At 44.1% G+C, this 25,396-nt stretch overlaps 1 protein-coding gene across 1 annotated transcript in view; it reads left to right on the forward strand.

Annotated features, from left to right (window-relative positions):
• The window catches only part of SPEG (striated muscle enriched protein kinase), a 174,049-nt gene that overhangs the window by 128,973 nt on the left and 19,680 nt on the right, over positions 1-25,396 (forward strand). The window contains 14 exon segments of the mRNA XM_042458763.1: positions 2,088-2,211; positions 3,881-4,053; positions 4,471-4,583; positions 5,566-5,734; positions 6,880-6,973; positions 9,268-9,468; positions 9,787-9,847; positions 11,092-11,169; positions 16,412-16,584; positions 17,379-17,405; positions 17,833-17,985; positions 19,531-19,573; positions 19,936-20,004; positions 22,638-24,870. Coding sequence (XP_042314697.1) covers positions 2,088-2,211; positions 3,881-4,053; positions 4,471-4,583; positions 5,566-5,734; positions 6,880-6,973; positions 9,268-9,468; positions 9,787-9,847; positions 11,092-11,169; positions 16,412-16,584; positions 17,379-17,405; positions 17,833-17,985; positions 19,531-19,573; positions 19,936-20,004; positions 22,638-24,870 — 3,711 coding nt within the window.

The following is a 25,396-nucleotide window of genomic DNA, read 5'->3' on the forward strand; positions in this document are numbered from 1 at the left end:
GGAAATCCTTATAAATTCTATATTCTCATCTCCACAATAAGTTTCTTCTAATAATTCTTTGTAGGACTATTTCTCTCATTCGGGAACTAGTTAAAACACACATGTCTTCTCTATCTAGTTTTCTTCTTCTTTCGCAATTTAGAATTCACCCTGAAGATCTTATCCATCTGCGCCCCAACAAATCTCATCTATCTCTATATAATTTGCCCAAATCGGTATCACTCTGTCATAAAAGTTTCTCTCCGTTCCTCCTTTAACCCTCTTATCTTATTGCACGTTCTCTATATCTCCTCCTGTAGAGGCTGCTTGTTGTTCTTCACTGTGGGCCCTTCTAAAAAATCTTTCCGTTTTTCTCTCTAAATTTCGGTCCTTTTAACACCTCCTACACCTCCACTTTAATTCCTGATATCTCTTTCGTACGTTGTCAATTTTTCCCCCAATTCCTTCTATCTCTTTCTGCAATTTCCTTCTCTATATTCTAGTATCTTTCAGTTCATCTCTGATCTCTTTTTTAAAAGATTTTTAAATTCCTCTTAGCTCCTGCAAAATATGGAGTTGATCTCCTCCTGGCTACTGATCCTCTTCTCGTTGCCATACTCTAGTTGCATTCACTTATTTTAGTAATTTCCAAATAAACTTTTAATTTTCCCTCTTTTCACTTTCAAATAAGCCTCTAAACACAAAAGATTAATATTGTTTATCTCAGAGTTAAACCTTTAAATTCCAGGTAAAACAGAATAGTCCTCAATGTTTTATCACTTAAATTTCTCCTCAGTTATAACATCTCACTCTGTAGATTACTTCAGGCTATTCTGTCAATCCCTTTCTGCCTTCTCTTTACTTCGCTTTCCTTCAAATTGCTTTTTTTTTTCTTTCCCAAGCTCTTTCCTATAATTGGTCTCTTGTCCGCTGAACCGACAGCTGTGTGACGTTGTTTTGAAATTCTCTTTGCAGCTTAAACCCCAGCTGATTCAATTGTTTATTCACAAGGCTATTAGCCCCAGCTGCCTCTTATAAACTTATTTTATTTATTGTCTTATTTTTCAAAAGTCTCAATTCCAAAACCCTTAATGGCTCCGTTCCAACGTCTTAGTAATACAGTCTCCAAGATCGTTCCAAGGCTTGTTTCCAGTCTTCACTATATCAGGTCCGGTGCCTGCGAGCTCAACAGGAAAAAGTTTTCCACGACAGCGTAAGGATAACAAAATAGTAATCCTTAGTCCAATCAATTAATTATTTCTTATCTTTATTGCTTATCCTCTTAAGTGGTGGATTCAGCTTAAACAAAACAAATTCTTGGTTTTATAAATCAGCTGTACAGTAATGACTCGTCCTTGTAGCTTAAGTTTTTCTTCTCTCCGCTTCCTCCAACACTCCAAACTATAAATTCTCCATTTCTCCTCTCTTTGTGTCTAAAAGAAACACATAAACTCTTTGGCTTTTTCTCTCTCCGAGGTTATCCTTTATTCCACTCTTCTCTATATGGAGAGACGCCAAGAAGCTGTTTAATCCAAACACAACTATCATGAAGCTTTCTCCTCCAAACACCAAACAAAAGACTTGCCGCGTCGGCTTGGTCCTTTCGGCACAATTGCTGTACCAGATGCCCTCGACTCCCGTCACACCTTCTTCGGTTCCCCTCTTGAACGGTCTGCCTCCGTCAGGCGTGGCGCAGGGTCTCAACGGGTCCTTGATCCCAAAACCTCCCCGGTTTTGGGATATCCTATCCTGAAGGCTTACAGCAATTGAGTTGCCAGTGTGGAGCCTCTGTCTCACAACTGCTACTCACTCTTCGGCAAAACAGGAAGTCTCAAAAAAAAACATTTTTTTAAAGAGTAAAGCAAGTTTATAACTGTTGTGGAGAAGATTGGAAGTCACTTTTATCTTTTATCTTTCTTTTTCTTGATATATCTATTTTTTTCCTTTCTTTTCTGGTCTTCCTTCTGATTCCCCCCCCCCCCCCCCCCTATTGTCAGTGTTAGTGTTAGTTAGTGTTAGTATATCTGAAAAACTTAATAAAAATATTTTTTAAAGAAGTTGACTTTCTTGACCCTAAATTCTCTGTGTTTTGTGGACTGTGCTTGTAGGTCCTTACTTGGAGGAGGCTCCCATGATCCTGGACAAACCAGATGTGGTACATGCAGTGGAGGGTCAGCCAGCCTCCATCACAGTAACCCTCAATCATGTAGAGGTTGCTGTCACCTGGCGGAGGTAGGACAGCTCTTCTATGTAGCTCATTGCACCCTCTCCACCCATTGTTGGGTATGCTACGCTATGAGGAGGCTTTTCATATTACACAACTATAGCACTATGATCTCATTTTGATCACCATCACTCCATTTTATGGAATCCTGGGATTTGTAATTTGGGGAGGGATAGACCTTGAGGCTGAGAATGCTAAGTACCCCTCCTAGGATGGAACCATAGCAGTTAATGTAGAACCATAGTGCTATAATTGTATAGTGTGAAAAGGCCACAGGTTACACTCATGCTAAGATGTTGCTAAGTTTGGCAAGAGAACAGCTGTTGTGTTACTGTTGGAAGATGAGGAAGAAAGCAAGGGGAAGCAAAAAAGGGTTGAGGAGGGATGTGTCCCAGCCCAGGGGAGTCTTTAGTGTGATTTCTGTGTTACTTTGATGTATTGTTGTTGTTACCTACAGCCTTCCTAATTCTATGGTTTCATGGTGACATATTAATTGGAGGTTCATTATGTCCCCAAGGTATGCACAGTTGAAAGGTCAATTACATTTAGGAAAATGAAAGTTTGCAACCAGTCATGGTATGCTCTGAGTTCACCTGTCTGATCCATGTATTTGCAAATTTATGTTTCACATATTTATTCTATTAGGTTTACTATGCTGTAAACATTTTAGATATAATGCCATGAGTGAAAGTGGTCCTAAGTAAATACAGGATTTGGGAAATAAGATGAGCAAAGTGATAGTGATTTTCAACTTTTAATTTAAAGGCTATATAAAGAATTATAACAAATATTTTATCTCATGTAATTTCAGTTTTAGGTACGCCTCAACAGCTGCTTCTTCTGCTGATGCTATTGTTTCTGAATAATGAGTTTTATTGGCTGCATCTGTCTAATTTTATTATACTGCTGTTGTTGCTGATTTGGAATTTTATTGTGTTTTATTGTTATTTTTAATTGCTGTTAGCAGCCCCGAGTGGTGTGTAAGCACTAGAAGGAGAAAGAGATAAACAATTTAAACAACAACAATAATAAAAAGAATTATATTGTGAATCATCACCACAGTGTTCATGCAATATGTCATGCCTTCCCACAAGATCATTGTCTTAAGAGTCTTAACAGACATGAAGTGCATTCATACTGACATCCAGAGTTTGGAAAAGTTACTTTTTAATTACAACTCCCAAAATTCTCCCAACCAGTGTGGTTGTTCTCTGTGCTGGTTGGAGGATTCTGAGAGTTCTAGCTTCTGTCACACTGCAGAAATAAAGCAGTTTGATACCACTAACTCCCATGCCTCAGTGCTCTAAAATTTTGAGATTTGTAGATTGGTGGAGCACCAGAACTTTTTGACATGGCTAAATATCTCACAAAACTACAAATCCCAGAATTTTATAGCATTAAGTCATGGCAGTTAAAGGGGTATAAAATTGCTTTACTTCTGCAGTGTGGATACACCCCTAGTCCAAAACAGAATTTTGCCAAGGTCTATTGCTGAAACACTTGGTTTTGGAATGAAGATAGTTGTCAGGGGCTCTCTACTTCAGGGTAGTTGAGAAGCCATGGAGGCAGCTAACAAGGCATTCGGATAAAAAAACTACTAGTTGTTGAAAATGTAAAAAGCTGAGTGTGCATTAATGGAATCCATAGTCTCCCATCCTTCTTTCTTGTCCTTCCCAGGGCTGGTGTGGTGTTGAAAGATGGTGATCCCAGTTGGGAAATGAGCATGCCTGATGATGACCAGCACTCTTTACGATTTGCCCGGGTGGGTAAGGGGGATGTGGGGGAAATGACCTGCGAGGTGAGCAACCAGCATGGATATGACCACTGCTTCATCAGTTTGGAACTGGCAGGTATGGGATGCTCAGATTGCCATGTATGCCTACTTTATGATCATCCCAATCTTTCTTTTAAGAACAGGGAAAGACCTTGGAGATCATGCCCCTCATCCTTATTGGGATGAAACGTCTCTTCAAGGCACTCCTATAATCAGGAAGCAGGGTTGTGGTTCACATAGGCTGTAGCTGTGCCTTACAGGTATGCACTGATCTGTTGTTAGAGGCTCTTGCTCCCACAGTTTGGTGCAGTCCTGGGTATTTGTATAAGCTGTCTATCAAAATGATGGGAAGAGAAGAGAAGAGACGGGTTTCACAAGAGTGAAGGAGATAGGCAACTTCCCCAGGCTGGCATTTTCGGGTAGGTGGGAGGATTAATTAGGGAGCTGAATGGATCTTCTCCTGCTTCAGCAGAGTGTGTATTCCTATCCCCAGAGGCACCTCGCTTTGAATCGATCATGGAAGACATTGAAGTTGGGGTGGGTGAGACCCCCCAGTTTGCTGTGGTGGTTGAGGGCAAACCCCTTCCAGACATCATGTGGTACAAGGTGAGTGTGGGTCCACATGTGAGGGAGGCTGCTGGGGTTGTGTGTCACTGAAGAATTTCTAAAGCTCCATCTTTTGCAGCTTCCTGGATGCTTCTCCATGAGTGTCTTTTCAGATCCTCTCACTTGTAATCTTCATGGCCTGTAATCCCTCAGCCCGTCATATTTCTTATCCAACTGATCTTATGCCTTTCCACTCTCCTGCCCCACAGCTTCTATCCATTCTGTTTTTGTTTTTTTTTTCCTGAACATGACATAGGGCCTGTACAGACAGGCCAAAATAAAGCTGCCTTGGGTCACTCTGAAGGTATGCTGTTTAAATGATGCATGTTTCCTAAGAGGCCAGAAACTGTTCCAAAGCTGTGGTCCAATCTTTAGGACTGGAGCGTGGCTTTGGCATGGCTTCTGGCCTCTTAGGAAACATGCATCATTTAAATAGCATACCTCCAAAGTGACCCAAAGCAACTTTATTTGGTCTGTCTGTATGGGTCCATAATATAGTTAAGTACCTCTGTGAGAGTGGGTGCTTAGAAGAGGGCATAGGCTTCTCCACTTTGAGGTGGGTAGCCAGACGAAGCCTAATATTCTGGAAGTTAGCCATTCACCTCTAAATATGAATAATGGTGGAGAGGCTGTTGTTTTTCCCCCAGAGAGGGAAGCAGTAGGGGAAAGATGAGGAAACCTTGGGTGGGGAGTCTCAAGAAGGAACCTACCATTCCTATGGCTTGCTAAAGAGGAGTGGGCCTGTAATAACACAGGAAGGGGAGACCCTAAGTGGCTCAGCAGTGGGCAAACTTTGGCCCACAATATGTGGTCCAAACTCCTATCAGCCCTAGTCAGACCACAACCCCATCAGCCCTAGTCAGCATTGCCAGAATCAGGGTTGATGGGAGCTATGGCCTCACATCTGAGGAGCTCTCAGTTGCCCGGCCCCTTGCCCTGGCCTGATGTTTGCAATATTTTTGTCCCAATATGTCTTCAATAGGATGAGGTGCTCCTGACTGAAAGCAACCACCTGAGTTTCGTATATGAGGAGAGTGAATGCTCACTAGTGATACTGAACACCACAGAACAAGACAGTGGGGTCTATACATGTGTTGCACGCAACCTGGCTGGGGAAGTGTCTTGCAAGGCTGAGCTTGTGGTTCGTGCAGGTGGGTGATATCATACCAGCCATATGAGCTGCCAATTGTTAGCCTCCAGGAAACACTGGGCAGCAGGACTCCCCAAGTAATGTTGAGTGTTGATGGTGGCCTGCTACTGGGCAATGGTGGTTGTCAGAGCAAGGCTAGAGTTCTGGCTGCACTTTCTCCAATCCAGATCTAGAACATGGGATGTCCAACCCAGTGTCCTTGAGGTTTCTTGCTGGAGCTGAAGGCTGTAGTGCAGCAGATTGAAAGTGTCATTATTTTAATCATGTATAGGCTAGCCTCCTGTAGTATGAGAAGTAATCCTGGCCAAATCAGAGATTGCTTGCCAATCGCAGAGAATCTATTAGAATTAAAAAGAGATGTGCTTTATCAGATCTATCCAGTCTAGTGTTCTGCCCCCGCAGCACCAATCAGGAAACTACAGCATGCCCATGAGCAGGACATGAACTCTTAGCACTCTTCTAGTTCAGCTCTGCAGCAACTCATATGCCGTGGCATACTGCCTCTGGTCATACATCAGAACTATCCATCCATCAGGACATATATCTGTCAGGATATATATCCATCAGGGTCGGATCACGTACTGTTCATGTTCTCTATTCTTTTCTATGCCCAAAGCAAGCTCTGACTGCATATACACTTATTCAGGTGGCTCATTCAGCTAGGTCTCAGCTAAAGAACTACGTGCTGAAGGATGGAGGAAGCTAAATGGGCCATATAACTGGACCATTAAGGTTACTATAGTGTATATATTGAGTGGCTGTGGCTCTCTATAAAACTGGGTCTTCCCTGACCCTACCTAGAGATGCCAGGGATTGGGACCTGCCACAAGTGATGGACTCTCCTCATTGAGGATTAAGGTCAGGTCCAAGAGATTCCTGGTTCAAATTCAAGAGTCCCTGATAGTAGAAGTCCTATTGAGGATTAATGCAAACATTATCCTCTTCATAACATCATACGAATGGGACTTAAGGGCATTTCAGAGTCTAGGACTCAAAATAAGCTGGACACTAAGGATTAGAACTTCCTATAAGAATGTCAAAAGGGGGGCAGAAGGAAATCAGGGAGGTGGTTGTGGAGTGTGTGTCTTCTTTTCTTCTACTTATCATTGCTTCTCTCCTTCTCTTTTGGCCCATCTTGCTCTGTAGCTGTGCCAGATGCTGATGCTGCACGGGCAGAAGAAGAGTCCCACATAGTCCGCCGCCTGGCTGAATATTATGATGTCCATGAGGAGATCAACAGGTGAGGGAAGAGGGGGAAAGCCATCAGTGAGACACAGGGGAAGAAGGTTCTCTCCTTCTCTTTTGGGAAGAAGGTCCTCTCCTTCTTGCTCCCAGCTGAATGGGCTGGGAATTTTACTTGGTAGAAGCAGATCTAGCAGGAAGGGTTGCACATCTTAGGTCCAAAACACACTGCAGAAGTAATCCAGTTTGGGACTGCTTTAACTGCTCTGGTTCAGTGCTAGGGAATTCTGGGAACTGTAGCTTTTGTGAGACATTTAGCCTTCTTTGTCAGAGGGCTCATTCCCACTTACTGGATAATCCACTTCCTGATTTGACTTTGCTCCTCGTTGGAAATCAATTCAGAAAAGCCTCTCATTCTCACTATAAAGCAGATATTTTCTTGTCTCTGTGTAATCGGATTTTATTTTTTGCACGGTTGTCATTCCCACTACTTGAGCCGCTGCAAAATGACTGTCAATCACAGTGACGTAAGCAGCAGCCTGGACTTTTGACAAATTTGACAGGGCCCTTCCAAACCCCTGGGATGCCTAGATCTCCTGATCTAGGCATCCCAGCCCCCCAAACCCCTGAGATACTTAGATCTCCCTATCTAGGCATCCCAGGCCCCCGCCTCCAATACCCCTGGGATGCCTAGATCTCCCAATTTAGGCATCCCAGGACCTCCTCCAAACCCCTAGGATACCTAGATCTTGGAAATGGAGGACAGGGCGACCCAGAGAGGCTTGGAAACTGAGGACAGGGGACCCAGAGAGGCTTGGAAACAGAGGACAGGGGGATCTAGAGAGGCTTGGAAATGGAGGACAGGGGACCCAGAGAGGCTTGTAGGAAGGAGAACAGGGCATGTTTTCTTTTCATTCTTTATTTTTTGTAAATAAAATTAATCGATGTAGCAATAGAGTGGTTTAGCACCTTTGCAAGTTGCTAAACCATTCTGTCGCTTCATTGATTAATTTTATTTTTTTAAAAAAAAGGAACCAAAAGTCACAAAGGCAGCAGGGGGGGGGGGGAGGTGACATCTCCAAAAAATGGGGAATGATTCTAAACACCCCTCTGCCATTAGTTCCTCCCCTCCAGAATGCTGTGATTCCAATCTCTCGTTCCCATTTTCTCAACACTCTTTGGAATCGCGTTTTTTCAAAAGAACCTCTTTTAAGCTAATGTTTAGAGAAAAACGGTTCTTTTGCCTTTGCCTCACTTCATCATGACAGATTCGATCACATTGCGACAGGAACCGGGTTCAAATGGGAACGAGGGTCATTTGCTCCGAATTGCAATTCACTATATTTGATAGTGGGAACAAGCCCAGAGAGCTCTGGTGCCACAACAAACTACAGTTCCCAGATTCTCTAGCACTGAGCCAGGTCAGTTAAAGCAGTCTCAAACTGGATTATTTCTGCAGTGTGTTTTGGACTTTAGTTACAGGAGCTGTGCTGCTCCTAGGGTAAGATATACAGATGTGAATTCACTTATGAGTTCATCTGAATCATTCTCAAAGGCCCCATTCCCACTGGGCATATAAAACAACGCATTTCGCTGTGATTCTGACTTGCATCATTTTTCCGAGTTGTATTCAAATCTGGTCCCTCGTTCCCATTACGAAAGGGTGCAAATGGACTCGGGTTTTTTTTACCCATGTACTCGTTCCCATTGAAATTTTCTCGGTTGTAATTTGAAGTGGACTTTTTTGCTTCCTGTTCCCATTGCCCTTCTGGAATCTCTTTTTTTTAAAGCATTTGTCAGTCAAGTGCCTAGGTGCTTGACGTCACAGCCAATCAATCGCTTAGGCGCTTTTCCCCTCTGGGAAAGGGAGAAGGAGCCTCTATTCCCCTAAGTCCCTTTGCCTCCCAAGCTGTCCTGTGTCTCCCCAAAGTCCCTGTGACAGATGGCCATCCAGCCTCTGTTTAAAAACCTCCACAAAAGGAGACTCCACCACTCTCCAAGGGAATATGGAATAGCTCATACTGTCAGGAAGTTCTTCCTAATGTTGAGGTGGGATCTCCTGTTCTCTTTTAAGGAGGCTACATAGTTGTAATTATAAAGTAATTAAAAACTGACAGACTGCAAAAAGAATGAAGTTATCACTTGTGAAGTTGCAGTTGTACTATAATATAAATACACCCTTTGTTACTGGAGATAGGAATTAATTGTAAATTAATTATAAATACAGTAAGTACCTGTTTGTAGCTGCTAACACCCAAGCTCTTGCAAAGCAAAATAATGATCCAGCAAAGCATGAAAAAGGAGCAAGGGAGACCTTACTTGGTGGAGCCTCACTTGATGCATGTTTCCTAGGGGAGCCTTCTCATATGTGCGGCGAGTGACCCAGAAGAGCTCCGGTTTGGCCTTTGCTGCCAAGTTCATCCCATGCCATGCCAAAGCCAAGAAATCAGCACGCCGTGAGCTTGGCATCCTAGCTCAGCTGGACCACGAACGCATCGTCTACTTCCATGATGCCTTTGAGAAGAGAAATGCCCTTATCATTATCATGGAGCTGTATCCTCTTCTGTTTTTCTTATTTATTTATTTAGTATACAGTACTGTCTTTCACCTAAAATGGAATCCAAGGCCTTTCCTGTCTTTCTTCCTGGGCATGACTCAGGATTGCTTCATTTGTGGGGCCTGGTTGGGTGAGAGCTTGAAATCTAGGTAGTGAATACTTTTTTTCTCTTTGTCCCCCTCTGCCCTCCCCATGGTATCTGAGACTTCTTGGATGCAACTGCTTTCAGGATCCCATGGCAGCCAGGCTGGCCTATGTTGTAGGAAAGTGTATTGTATTTTCTTAGGTACCATTTCCCTTGACAGATTATGCAGCTGCACTGGAGATGAACTGCTGGAACGTATAGCAAGGAAGTCTTCAGTGAGTGAATCAGAAGTAAGTTCAGGCTGGAGTAATCCATACAGGGCCATCCAGATCTGTTCTTCATCCTGGAAAGGATTTATTTATTAGGAAACATATCACTCCACTTTTCAGTGAGACTTTCAGAGTAGTTCACATTTAATTAAAAATACAAACAAACAGTAAAAACCAAGAACAATACAGTCAAAAGGCAATAACAATACAGACAGGAAAGCAGCAGAACAGCAAATTAAATTTTATTTTAAAGAGTATTTTCAAATCAAAAGATCTAAAAGGCCTACCCCCCCCCCCAAAAAAAAATCTTCACCCAGCAGTTGAAAGGACAACAAAGATAGTAGCATATGGACTTCTGTAGAGAATGTTTCAGAAATGGGATACCACAACTAAAAGCCCTTGTGTCTAGTCATCAGCTCTTAATTCTTATGGCAAGGGGACCCAAAGAAAGAATTCCAAGTTCAGATAGGTTTGTGGAGGAAAAGAAAGGTTTTAGATATTCAAGGATCAAATCTTTCAGAGCTTTAAAGGTTACAGTAACACTTTATAGTTTGTTTGGAAGTGAATAAGGAGCCAGTGCAGTTGTGTTAAAATGGTTAAGATACTGTTCTTTCTCCCACTTCCAGCAAGAACTCTAATCACAGCATTCAGAACCAAATGAAGTTTCTGAAGAATCTTCAAAGGCAGCCTCGTGTATATTTTACTACAGTAATCTGAATTCAATCTTACTAGAGCATAGGTAACCAAGACCAGACTAACTCCAGAAGCAACAGTAACTTTCACACCAGATTCAACTGGCTGTATTACTGTGACTGCTAGGAACTTCAGAGAAGCCTCAGTCTAAGAGGACTTCCCATACTATGGATGTCTAAGGAGGGACTGTAACAATATTTGGAACAACCTGAAAACACTACCTCCAGGGTCATCTGAATCATTTACCATCATAACCTCAGTTTCTGGAATGAGCTTCAGATTATTTGCCATACAGTTGATGCCAATGAAACCTACTAAGAGTTTAGAATAATTCATTAGGTCTCCCTCTTCCAATCCTTTTCCTGACAATTTTTTTTCCTATTAGGGTGACCAAAGCACTTTCAGCACTAAATCTAACAAAGATATATTAGATGGGTTGAGGATGGCGAGAAGGCTTCCATTGAAATAACATTTGAGGGCGGGGGCTTAGGGCTTGATGATTCGCTTTCCTTCATTCAGTACATAGGAAGCTAATTTGAAATCATATTAACTGTGTCTTCCACTCCACATAGATACGCTCCTACATGCGGCAGGTCCTAGAAGGAATCAGCTACCTTCACCATCATGGCATCTTGCATCTTGACATTAAGGTGAGCACATTCCAACCTGTCCTGTGGTGTATCCATGATTTTAGTTGGATTGTCTGAGCATTTGACTCAATGTCTTTTTCACGGAACCATAGTAAGCTTGTTCACTAACTCATAGCATGTACAAGCAATACAAATGGTTAACATTATTGGCAATGCTATAGAATTAAACTTTGCTTCTCTAATCATTGGTGAACACTGCCACTTGCCCTTATAGAGTCAGTGGAAAGATGTCAACCTTGATTTCCTTGCTATGTCTTCAACAATTATTCTTGGATTTCAAACCCTTCATTCTATGTACTCCTGTTTGTTCAGTGGGCTACAAAAAAGACAGATTACTTGTATCTAGAGGTCTAACTGTTTGATATCTGAGAGGTTTTGAAATTGGCTGTCTGCCTGTAATCTGTGTGGGTATGTGCTTTCAAGTCACCTGTCAACTTATGGTGACCACTTGAATTTCGTAGGGTTTTCTTAGGTAAGGAATACTCAGAGGTGTTTTTGCCAGTTCCCTCTGAAATAGAGCCTACAACACCTGGTATTCATTGGCAGTCCCCAAGTCAAGTACTAATTAGAGGTGACCATGCTTGGCTTCTCAAGATCAAGAGGGATCTGGTGCTGTTAGGGTATTTAGGCCCTCATTTGTAATCCATATAGGGCCAGAGTGGTGGATGGTTTGAGTGTTGAACTATTAGGTTTATTGCACAGGCCCTAGAATGGGCCCATCGTGTTACAATGTTTGTCCCAGTTGAGATAAATTCCACAGTGAAATCACTTTAAAATCATCCAAATAAACCACTATATATTTTATGAATTTAACATGTGGCTTTTTATATACTACAGCATTTTATTAACAGTTGCATGTCATGACCCTCTTTGAAGTGGACTTGTGGCATGACATTCTGCAATACTTGCTGAATTGAACACTATTTGTGTCTTAATATTTGCACTAAAATGGGAACCGGATGGGGCGAAGAACGCATCTTACTGCACAGGAGAACGCCGCTGCTGCTGCCGGACGTTCCCATTGCATACCACATCCATTCCAGAGGGGGCGATTTTTGAGAACGCTTTTGAACAGTTCTCAAAAATTGCCCCCTCTGGGATGGATGTGAAACATGATGGGAACATCCGGCAGCGGTGGTGGCATTCTCTTGTGCGGTAAGATGAGTTCTTCACCCCATCCTGCTCCCATCACAACCCCTTTTTGTAACACAAAGGGCCCATTCTAGGGCCTGTGCAATAACCTTACTTGACTCTGGAGATCAGTAGCTGATTCTCTCCTTGGCCATGGAAACTGACACACGGGGCAAAATTGGAAATTTAAAGTGGGCCAATGCAGGGTCATCCAGGGTTTAGGGACAAATTTGCAGCTGCTTTTCACGTGATGCTGCATGCAATCAGAAGAGAATCCAGGGACAATGTGGGGTCAATCAGGAAATAAGCAAATTTGCAAAACTACTGGATTTACGTTTCCATTTTGCTTGCAAATTGATTCCTCTCACGTAATGGCTGCTGTGTGAAAAACCAAGGCTCCAGATGCATCCAGTTTCCTGATTTCCCAAGCTGCCTTGCTATGCCAAAGAGGGAGAATCTTATAGGGACACACACACACTTCCCTTGCTTTCCTCCTCTTTGCAGGCTGTAATTAAGGGAAGAGCTTGTGAGAAAGTGGCAGAGAGAAAGTGTTTTGGAAGTCCTCCTGGACAGGAGGGAGAAATGGAGGACATGCCTTGGAAAAGGAGGGCATGGAATCAGGCAGGTTTATGGACACAGCCCCCTCCTTTCTCTCTCTTTTTTGTGTGAGTTTGTGAGCGTGTCTTTGTGTGTGGTTTTGAACTTTGCAAAGGGAAACTTCATTCTGCCTTGTTCTGAAACACGTTTTGGGACTTCTGTGGCAAAGAGGATCCCCCCCCCCCCATATCTCCTCCCCTCAACTCCCCTCCCTGGAGCATGTGTGTGTGTTTGCGCACTTTTGGAAATGACAATTTTGAGCATGCTCAGAAAAGGTATTTATAGTCTGTAACCCTGCTTTAATCCACCAGGAGAGGCGGGGAAACAATAATAATAATAATAATAATAATAATAATAATAATAATAATAATAATAATAATAATAATAATAATAATAATAATAATAATTATCTTGCAATGGGGATTTGTTTGTCTCCTTTTGATACCCAAATTTGCACTGAGCCCACTTTAATGTGCTTTTAATTCCTTTTTGTGCTCTCTGTGTGATAACTAATAGCAAATGGGATTGATTCCCCATCTTCAAAAAGGGGAAAAAAGAGGATCCCAACAATTATCGTCCAGTTAGTCTGACATCAGTACTAGGAAAGATTCTAGAGCAGATAATTAAACAGAGAGTCTGTGAACATCTAGAAGGCAATGCCATAATCACAAAAAGTCAACATGGGTTTCAGAGAAACAAGTCATGCCAGACAAACCTAATCTCTTTCTTTGATAAAATTACCAGCTTGGTAGATGAAGGGAATGCTGTGGATATAGTATATCTTGATTTCAGTAAGGCCTTTGACAAAGTTCCCCATGACATTCTTGCAAACAAGCTTGTAAAATGTGGGCTAGACAAAGGAACTGTTAAATGGATCTGTAATTGGTTGACCGGCCGAACCCAAAGGGTGCTCAACAATGGCTCCTTTTCATCCTGGAGAAAAGTGACCAGTGGGGTCCCACAGGGCTCTGTCCTGGGCCCAGTGCTATTCAACATCTTTATCAATGACCTGGATGACAGAATTGGGAGCATACTTATCAAATTTGCAGGTGACACCAAATTAGGAGGAATAGCTAATACTCCAGAGGACAGGATCAAAATTCAAAATGACCTGAATAGACTAGAAAGCTGGGTCAAAGCTAACAAAATGAAATTCAACACAGAGAAATGTAAGGTATTGCACTTAGGGCGGAAAAATGAAATGCACAGATATAGGATGGGTGACACCTGGCTGAATGAAACTACGTGTGAAAGGGATCTAGGAGTCCAAGTAGACCACAAGTTGAACATGAGTGAACAGTGTGATGTGGCAGCTAAAAAGGCCAATGTTATTTTAGGCTGCATCAATAGAAGTATAGTGTCTAGATCAAGAGAAGTAATAGTGCCACTGTATTCTGCTTTGGTCAGGCCCCACCTAGAATATTGTGTCCAGTTCTGGGCGCCACAATTCAGAAAGGACATTGAGAAACTGGAGCGTGTCCAAAGGAGGGCGACAAAAATGGTGAAGGGTCTGGAAACCATGCCCTATGAGGAACAACTTAGGGAGCTGGGGATGTTTAGCCTGGAGAAAAGAAGGTTAAGAGGTTATATGATCGCCCTGTTTAAATATTTGAAGGGATGTCATATTGAAGAGGGAGCAAGCTTGTTTTCTGCTGCTCCAGAGAACAGGACCCGGAACAATGGATGCAAGCTACAGGAAAAGAGATTCCACCTCAACATTAGGAGGAACTTCCTGACAGTAAGGGCTGTTCGACAGTGGAATGCACTCCCTCGGAGGGTGATAGAGTCTCCTTCCTTGGAGGTCTTTAAACAGAGGCTGGATGGCCATCTGTCAGGGATGCTTTGATTTGGATTTCCTGCATGGCAGGGGGTTGGACTGGATGGCCCTAGTGGTCTCTTCCAACTCTATGATTCTATGATTCCATGATTTTCTGGGATGCCACCACTTTAACCATTTTTGGGATGGAAGCACATAGGACCTACGTGTGATAAAGTCGTAAGTGAGCTTGTGTACACTCTCAGCCCCAGAAAACCTGATGATAGGGTCGCCATAAGGGAACCAACTTGAAGGCACACAAAAACAACTGTCATCTGTAGCACTGAAATCCCTGCTTGCTGGGAAATGTAGTCTGAGGGGGAAAGCAGCAGGAAGGACAGGAGATGGGAAGGGAGATAAGCTGTCTGGCTAGCCTCACTTTAAATAACAACTCAACCCTGCAGTTGTGCTGGTTTTAAACTGCTGCAACTTTGCCTCAGTCACTTCATGCAATAAAGAGATTCTCCTTCAGATGGGAGGGAGTGTCTGTATATTATTATTGTGTTATGTGGGTTATTTGGATATGCTCCTTTCCTCCACACCATCCTGATAGTATCTGTAAAGAGAAGTCAGATGGCGACTGGGGAGGAACTGTGTTGCTAAGGGTTTCCTAGGAACCTTGAAGAGTTTGTATTACAACTTTCAGGTACAGGTACAGATTACTGGCAAACAGCAGGGCATCTGAGAAAAATGTTTTAAAATAAAAAGAAACATGCTGTGCCAGACCAGATGTTTATGTAGTCCAGCATTCTGTTCTCCAGGGCTACTGACTAGATGCTGCTGAGAATCCCACAGGTGAGATGTGACTGTAAACTGCACTCTTCTGCTCTGAGTCTCTGGCATATTAGTAAACCATGCTTGGATATTTTCCACTTTCATCACTGTGGGAAGTGAATGAGTGAAGGATATGTTGGAGTGGATGGCCAAGACCCCATGGGGAAGCTTCAATTCCTCACAGAATAGTTTCCTTAATAAAGGTGTTGTAACTGGGAGGGTTGCAGAACAACAACAAATGCAGGGAGGTGTTGACTAACATCACAAAAATCAGAGGATACAGGGGAGAAAGGGTTCAAGGGTTGTGAATGGCACCAGAAACAAAAAGATGTTCAGACTTCATAGTATAAATTGGATTTGGAGAAGAAGTGCAAAGGGTTACCTGACTTTGCCTTGAGGCAGGGAAAGCCTCTCTCTCTATTCTGTATCATCTTTGACAGATTCCAGCAGAAGCTCATACTGTTTAGCATATTGACAAGCAGATGGACAAGAAACACTTCAAGGCTTCCTATGGGGAGAGAATGTAGGCTGTGAAATCACTCCTGTATTAAGCGGGATGCAAAAGAGCAGAAATCGTGGTGATGCTCCTTTTTCTAGGTTTAAAGTGACAGTGGGGATTTACTGCATGGACAGTTTCCTAACGGAGAAGTCCCTTGTAAATTCCATATGGAAGTTGGATCCCCTTTTAAGAAATATAGTTTTATCATAATAGGTCCAGTGGAGTGAATTATATAATATTGGCTGCATGGAATTTTCTGGAGAAGGGAAACATTTCTGTACTCTCTTGCAATGAAAAATCATGCCTGATGATTATCTCTCCAGAAGTTCAGGATATTTCTCAGTGGCAAGTTTTCTTCTTTTTAGCAAACAGCTTTTTGCAGAGGCACCTCTTTAAATGCCCCTTTACCTTGTTGTTCATTACAGCCAGAAAACCTTTTGTTGGCCGAACCAGGCAGTGATCAAGTGCGAATATGTGACTTTGGTAATGCCCAGGAGCTGACTCCAGATGAGACCCAGTACTGCAAATATGGCACCCCTGAATTTGTAGGCCCAGAGATCGTCAGCCAGAGTCCTGTCTCCAGTGTCACTGATGTCTGGTAAAATGAAAACCACCTACAAAATGTGATGTATGTCTGTGTTCACAGATTAGGCTTCCCTGAACATAGACATCAGAAAGGGGGTGTGAGTTTAAAGAAAGAAAATGCTTAGTTCAAGCATTGGGTTTGCTCAGCAAAAGATTACTATGGTATTACTCTGCCCCAGAGATGGTAAAGTTAATGTTTTTGGACCAGAGCTACAAGAATTCCCCAGTCTACATGTAGCCATGCTGGCTTGAGGTGATTGCCCTGAGGATTCTTGGGAGCAGTAGTCTAAAAAGTAACTTTTCCAGATTGTGGAATATGGGCATACTTCATATATAGCCAAGAATAATTTAGAGTGTGTAGTGCATTATTTAGAAAGGAAATTGGGGAATTTATACTGGATTTATACTTGTGTCTGCTGGATTGTAGGATGGGATGGTGGGATGACTCAGAGCCATGCTGACTCTTCTGAATCAGCTTCTGCCCTTTCCCTTTAAGAGCAAAGCAAAGCATATGTTTGTGTGAATAGAAGTTGGAGAGTAAGAACATGCTCCACTGGCTTGTCATAGCTGGCCCACTGTAGTGCACTTTCTTCTTCTCTGTGTTGTGTCTTCCTCTTGAAAAGAAATCAAAACAGCCAGCACCCTGGGTTCCCTCAGGAATCTTGGACTCACACTATTTTCTAAGCAATAACATCTATTCTGTCATCAGCATCAGCATCAACCATAGCTTGCCACTTGAGCTGTTTAACTAGGTTCCTCGAAGTTCCTTGTCAAGATCCTGAAATTCTATCTCTTCTCTTTTTACAGGCCAGTGGGAGTCATCACATATCTATGGTAAGCCTCAGATTTGGTAAGCTGGGCTAGGACCAGACAAGTCTTTCTCATCATCCATGCATCTCCACCACACTTGGTGAACAAGTGGCATAGATGAGGTCCTCCCATAAATCAAGATGATAATCCCCAGAGCTTGGGAAAGTAACTATATTGGACTATAGTGATGGCTAATTGTAGTCCAAAAATAAACCTTTCAAGGTCTCCTAATTCCACCTCATTATGCACTGACATAGTGTCTCATTCTGCTCTCAAAGGCTCTACTGCCCCCTATTAGGGATGAGGACCTTTGAAAACCTATGCTAGTGAATTTCCCCATCTGCCTCCATAGCTATTCAGTTGCATGCTGGGTGGGCATGGGAGCCCCTCAGAGTCTGTCCCAAGCATGTATGTTGGGTGTGTGCTGTTCTGATTAGTCCCTCTCTCTCAGTCTCACAGGGATTTCCCCATTTGTGGGTGAGAATGATAAGACAACACTCATGAACATCCGCAACTACAATGTGGCTTTTGAGGAAAATATGTTCACAGGATTGACAAGGGAGGCAAAAGGCTTTGTCATCAAAGTGTTAGTTAATGATCGCCTGTGAGTAATGGGGTCTTCTTATGGTCCTCTTTGGGAGGGAGGGATTTTATGCGCAGGCCCACAAAACCCTCAACTACATGGAATATCTCTCTCTGAAATTCAGACTGCTTCCCATCTGCTACCTATTTCATGGATGGTTGCATCTTAATGTGGCCTGTTGTGTTTGTTGAGTACTTTATTTTTATTATATGCTGTTTTGAAAATTCCAGCACAAAAGTTTATAAATAAATACTGTGGGCCCTTGATATCTTCTGAGGTTTGGTTCCCGGACCCCTCGTGGATACCAAAATAGGATGCTCAAGTCCCATTAAATACAGTGTTGTAGTAAAATGATGTCCTTTATCAAAATCAAGGTTTGGTTTTTGGAATTTATATCTTTATATCTATTAGAAATAATTTCAAGCCATGCTTGAATCAATTGATAAAAAAAAATCAATAGATATGGAGGACTGACTGTTTAATGAAGAGGACTTCTATTCCATCCTGCAGTGTGTAGTGAGGCGGGGGAGAAAAGAAGCTTTGATCCCCCTCCATTGAGACAGAAAGGGAAACCCACATGGAGAAGCCTGAGAGGACAGAAGCGGCTTATGAACATACACATAGACTAATTACTTTATGCCAGGGCTACCTTTGTGGTCCCTAGGGCCCTGCAGGTTCCAAAAACATTTTTGGCCCCCAAATAACCCCTATGGGTCTTCAGAGGTAATTTCACCATATTATTCTCCCTACCACCAACAATTTACTTCCTTTCTTGGAAGTGACTTAGAAGTTGACTTCCATGTAGTTTCCTTTTGGAAAAAAAGTTTCTACTGGGCCTAAATTGTCTGAGGTGGACCCAAAACATGGCAAAATTGACTCCTACACTTTCTAGGGGGCATTGGGTGCAAATATGCATTTTTCCAGAGCGGTAGTGCAAGATGTGGCCTCCAAGGTTGCTGGGGAGGAGGGCAATACAGCTTCTAACCTCCAACAGTTGCCCACCCCTGCCATATATCCTTACCTTGACTTTTTCAGTAACAAACAGGAAATGATATATATCACTTATTTATCTATTTATTTATTTCCATATATTTTTACCCTTTCTCTTTAAACAAATTCCAAGGTGGTTGAGCAATAGTGGATTGTTTTCAGAAAGTGGAGAATGTAAACTCTTTTCAAAACTCTGAATACAGTTCCCAGGGCCTTTTAAGTCTGGAGAAGTAGACTAGGCATGGGGCAGAACTTGAAAACTTTTCCTCTCTTTTGGGACTATACCTGTCAGAATCACCTAGCTAACATGAACATCGCTAGGCTGGCTGGAGGAGTCTGATAGTTGTAGTTCAAAAGCTCTGAAGAGAAATGGGTTAAGAGGAAAACACCCAGATTACACCATTCTGCTTTCAGCAGAAGAAAGCAAAAATGGGCTGGAGAGAGCTGAAAGTGGAAGAATATAATTTTATCTAAAGTTTACTGTGTGAAGTGATGGATATCAGTTTCTAGAGCTTTGCTCCAAATTAGTAAATGCCACTTCTGCACATTGACTCTTGTCTCTCTTTCTTTTAATAGGAGGCCCAATGCAGAGCAGACCTTGGAGCATCCCTGGTTCAAGGTGAATCCATTTTCTGAAGCCTTCTTAGACAGTGCAATGTGGGGCTCATGCTGGCTTTTGGGGACTGGGGTGGGAGAGCCTAGTCCAGAAGTGGAAACTGTGTGGCTTTCCAGATATTTTTCAGTTGCACCTCCCAACAGCCTTTGGCCACATAGTCAATGGTGAGGAATGCTGGGCTCTATAGTTGAACAGCATGTGGAGGGCCACACTGTTTCCACCACTGCTCTAGAAAGAAGGTCAAGGTAGCTCAGTGGCAAAGGTTCCTTCAGGCTTGGGCTTCTGCCACATATTCAAGGGGGGGGGGGGGGGGAAGAAACTCTTTCTACCTGCCTGACCCTGCCTCCATTTGTCCTCCCTTTCAGACCCTGGCCAAGGGCAAGAGCATCAGTATGGATCATCTCAAGCTCTTCATATCTCGTAGGAGGTGGCAGGTAAATTTCACGATTCTTAGTGATAAGGAACACTCCTCTGTGGCTGTTGGTTTGAAGGCAGTTCAGTGCTTGGTTTGAGCTTGTGGGTTTCATGAACCTTAAAAGGAAAGTGGGTGTGAAGGTGAGTTCTCAGACTCTTTACCCTTGTGACCCCCTTTACATCTACATCCAGACTGTCTCAGGGAGACCAGAATAGCCACCTCTTTATTGTCCTTCTGCCAGCAAGCTAAGACCTTCCTGTTCAGAGAGGCATTTGAAACAGAAAATTTTTAAAGAATGGGCCAGGATGTTACATTGTTTTAATGCATTTTAAACATTTTTACCTTTTTAATAGTATTTTATTATTTTAATTTGTAATTTATATTAATATTTTAAGAATTTAATTCTATTTCAATGTACCTTTTTGTATGCTTGTATACTGTTTTTTAATATTGTAAGCCACCCTGAGCCCCAGTTTCAGGAAACAGGTGGAATGATGATGATGGTGATGATGATGATGATGATTCACATGCCCCTGCTTAAAGTAGTATAGGAATAAACATATTTTGTTTGTTTAGTATGTTTTGTACATGCATTCATATATGTTCATATTCTAACATCTTATAAGGAAATAGCTCTCCTCCTCTTCCTTCTCCCTCAGGCAAAGACTCCATGCAATCTCATTGGAGTTTATCACATGGAGATTTTTAGAGCTTTTGCAGCTCAGTTCTGACGTGAGTGTGGGTCCAACGATTCGGATTCACATCATAACGTGAAAGTGTTTTCAGACACGATTCCTTTCTATGGGAGCTCCTTACGAGGTGCTTCCACAGTGATTCCAAAGTGACCCCTCATTTTGGTGAAATTGGAAAAAAAGGAAATTCACAGAATCTGCTTTGAAGCTCACTTCGATTTCACTTCGAATTGGTCTGGTGTGGAAAACCACTCCGATGTCGCCCCCCTTGGCCCCCTGAATCCTGCTCTGTCATCCCCCTCCTCCTCCTGCATCCCCATCTCGCCCCCCTCTGACACCTATCCCATCATCCCCTGCTGCTCCTGCATCCCCATCTAGCACCCTCTGACATCCTGCCACCTATCCCATCATCCCCTGCTGCTCCTGCATCCCCATCTCGCCCCCTCTGACACCTATCCCATCATCCCCTGCTGCTCCTGCATCCCCACCTCGCCCCCTCTGACACCTATCCTATCATCCTCTGCTGCTCCTGCATCCCCATCTCGCCCCCTCTGACACCTTGCCACCTATCCCATCCCCTGCTGCTCCTGCATCCCTATGAAGGACGACAGCTAAGGAGGGGGCAAGGAAGGAGGACAGCGTCCAGAGTCCCACTGAGCATGCGCAAGGGTGCTGAGAACCCTCAAAGTATGCTCCGGTGTGGTAATACAATGTGCACTCAACCTGCTTTGCTTGAATCCGCATCACGTGACTTGCTTGGAATCAAGCTGACTCCGCTTCCCCCTCGATTCGGAAGGGCAATGGAAAGGCAACCAGGTGTGGTAAAACATCACGTTTTAACGTAAATTCGCATTGCTAGACAGGCGTGACTCTGAATCTGGTGTGAAAAAACATCACTTTTCGCATTGCTAGAACAGGAGTGACTGTGGATCTGAGCTGCAAACCCCATGTGTGATAAGGGCCATTGTCTTTCTCTTCTTCCCCAGGACACAAAAGATTTGGGAAGTAGTGGAGGAGGAAGGATCAGGGCCTCCAAGTCTCATGTCTCCCCCCCCCCCCCCCCCCGATCAACTCTTGTGTTACCACAAGTGTTCCACCCCATAGTTTGAGAATTACCAGCTTAGACTGTTTCTGCAAACACAAGACAACAGCTTGGTCATTTCCAGCTTGCTAGCAGACATATCTTTACATATGAATTTGGGCCAACCTTACATTAAAGCAAATTTTAAAAACATGCCTTCTGCTCTGGATTTTCCCAGAAAAATCTGGAGCACTCCAGAGTGATACCAGGTGGCTGTTTACACAGTGTCCTACCCCCACTGTGCTTCCTTGCACTGCCATTGCTGGTACAGGTCACTCCCTCTAAAATCACAGGAATATGATCAATGCTAGGCACCTTGTTTTTAACTTCAGAGGGAATGGCTTGCACTGCCTGTGGCAAACAACTTCTTTTATATACTGCTTCATACTGAACTAACAGTGTCTAAGCTGTTTACAACTGTAAGCTAATTGCCCCCAACAATTGGTTACTCATTTTAGTGACCCCGGAAGGATGCAAGCCTGAGTCAAGCTTGAGCCCCCTTAGCTGGGATTGAACTCACAACCTTATGGTTTTGAGTGAGTGGCTGCAGTACAGGCATTTAACTCCACCGGCAGCACTGGGCAGCATAGTGGGATGCAGGTGTAGACAGCCACTTGACGTTGTTGTTGATAGTGGGAGAATTCAGGGCAGCTTTGGGCCAGAATACTTCAAGAGTGTCCCAGAGTGTTCTGGCCAGTGTAGATCTGCTTTTGCTGTTGCCAATTGGTACCTGAAAGCTTGTTGCTGTAGTGGCTGGGCTCTTTCACAGAGCAAGACAATGTCATTAGGTGGGTAAATATAAATATGCTATAATAAAAGGTATGGCTGGGATGCTAGCACTTTCTTAATCCCCATTTACTATACGCTTTCTCTCTGCAGCGCTCCCAGATTAGCTACAAGTGCAACATGGTGCTGCGCCCAATTCCTGAGCTTCTAGAGGACACATCCAGCCACTTGTCTATAGCTGTGCCACGTCTCCTCAAGGAGACATCAGTGCTGTCCTCCTCTTCAGATTCTGATGACCCAGAAGAGTTGCCCTATATTCCTATGCCCCATCAGCCTGAATTTTCTGGTTCCCGCATGTCCCTCACTGAGATACCAACAGACGATGAGCCTGTTGGCCCAGATGGAGCACCAATAGATGAGGAGAGCATGTCCATGGAGTGGCAGGAGGAGGGGCAAGGGGCCGCAGTGGATCTCAAGAAGAAGGAAGAAGGGGAACCTGCTGTCAGGAGACAGAAGGGCACGTTGCCACGGAAGCACTCCACAGAAGTTGAGGGACCTGGCTCGTCGGATGAGGAGGCTCGTCGTGAGGCCCAGAAAAGACCGGAGAAAAGGAGGGTCCTGAAGAAAGGTTCTAGCCTGGACTCCCCAGATGCTTCTGAGAGAGCCTCGCGCAAGGGGCAGTTGCGTCGTGGGAGTTCAGCAGATAGTGCCCTCTTGCTGAACCTTCCCTCAGATGAGACTGAACCTCCCTCTCATAAAAGTCTGACCAAGGCAGCCTCCATGGAGTTGCCCCATCGTAGCCCCAGCCCAGGTACACTGTACCGCCGGAAAGGAGGGTTGCCAGAGGAAGAATACACCCAGCGTCTGGAACTCATGCGCCAGCGCTTGCTGCGAGGCAGCCCCGTGGATGGCAAATTGAGTGGCCTGCGGGGGCCCTTACTGGAGACGCTTGGTCTTGAGAAGAAGGTTTTGAGGCCTCCAAGATTGGAGAAGCAGCTGTCCCCAGGACACAAGATGGTGCGAGCAGCTTCCAGTGAGACAGCTCCCCAGCACCTGCCCCCTGAGGGGCGCCTCCTTCAGAAAAGCAGCTCCTTCAGCCAGGGTGATGGGGAGCCTGTCATCTTGCATCGCCGCTCTGGAGAACCATTAGAAATCCCCCTGGCACAAGCTGAGGCCCAGAAATTAAGGGAGACACCTTCCCTCTCAGCTTTGAATGAGTCAAGGCCTCAAACACCTCACACCCCACAGGAGGTCCCCTCCAAGCCACTCACCCCTGACCTAGAGGCAGGAGCAAAGCCCATCACCAGACATAGTATGAGGAAACTAGGCCCAAGGGGAGCTGAGGAAAAACTGCCAGCCAGATTAGCCAAACCTGACACTCCACCAGCTGCAAAATCCATAGGCTCCCCAAAGGGGTCAACACAACCGATACCTATTTCACCTACTCCCAGTAGCTCAGCACCTAAGCGTTCTGCCTATGCTGAGGTCATGCAGTCCCTGACTGGTGAGTCAGCCCAGTTCCCTCAGAGAGATACAACAGAGCCTTCCATCACTGCCTCAGAAAGTGTGCCTCAGATCTCAGCAGCAGAAATGCAACCACAAACTGCAGGTTATGCCAAGATGGTAGCACAGAAACCTGGCAAAGAAACCTCCACCCCAGGTCAGTCTTCCAGTACTGAGCATATTGAGGACATTGACTCTGAAGAGGTGTTTGAGGCTAAGTTCAAAAGAGGGCGGGAAGGCTCTCTCAGCAGGGGCCGCAAGCTGCTCTCCAGGTCTGAGGAGAGGCATCTGGCTGGACCTCTGGTGCAGGAGGATGCCATATATCGGCCAAGTCCAGCAGGTGCTCCACTAGAGCTGTCCAAGGCTGGGGTCTCTCGTCGGGCACATTCAGTACAAAACCTGCATGAGGTAGAGAAGGAAGGTGGTTTCATTCGTAGGATGTCGATGCGACTCCGGCGAACACCTCCCACTGAGAGGAGAAAGGCCAAGGAAGAGGAATCAGGAGGTGCTGCCCAGGGCCGGCGACTCTCCTGGGCCTTGGCTTCCAAGGACAAGAAGGACTCAGGCAGCCAGCAGTCAGAGCCTGGCTCCAGTGAGTCACCGGTCATGGCTGTACGCAGGAAGATTGGCACCACCATGGGGCGCCTCTCCACCCACCTACGCAGCCACTCGCAGCAACATGCTGATGAAGACCATGCAGCCACTGCTAGTGACCACATCAGACAGCCTGAGAAGAGAACTCCTTTCCTTTCTCAGCTGCGCCGTGCAACATCTGAGGGTGAAAACCTGCGCCAGATGGGCATCCCACAGAACCAGCTGGCAGCCCAGTCTGCTAATGTCCCCTCCACAGAATCCTTCCAGTCTGAGACATCCACAGGCAATGGTGAGCCAATATCCACAACCAATATTGGGAAGGTTGAGTCGGAGGCTGATAGCCTGAGTGTTTTTGTTAAAAGGGAGTAATACAGATGATGGCTATCCTCTTCCTTATGTGTTTTTGGCAACAGATGTGTGTGTGTGTGTATGTGTGTATTCCCTTAAAAGTATGTGAAGACAATAACTTATTTTCTGTAGTGTGGTTTCATTCTTAAATGAGAGGAGCACAGAAACCAGATGTTCATGCCTCCTTCCATGGAAGCCATTATCTCTCTCCACAGCCATTTCAGAGAAGAGTTGATGTTTCTAAGCTAGGAGGCTATTCAAAGATATAATTTCCTTTATAGGTTCTTTATAGGTTCTGCAGGATAGGGCATTGTGTTTAAAATTATACTCCCACTTGTAGGAGTTTTAGAGCAATACTTGTGAGAGTTAGAACTGAAGAAGCGAACAAAAAAGGAGAATGAATTAATTATACTGAAGATAATAATGTGACTGGGACAGGAAGATATCTGTGGCAAGAGTAAATCAAA

The sequence above is a fragment of the Sceloporus undulatus genome, chromosome 1, assembly GCF_019175285.1.
Source record: "Sceloporus undulatus isolate JIND9_A2432 ecotype Alabama chromosome 1, SceUnd_v1.1, whole genome shotgun sequence".
NCBI classification, from domain to species: Eukaryota; Metazoa; Chordata; class Lepidosauria; order Squamata; family Phrynosomatidae; genus Sceloporus; species Sceloporus undulatus.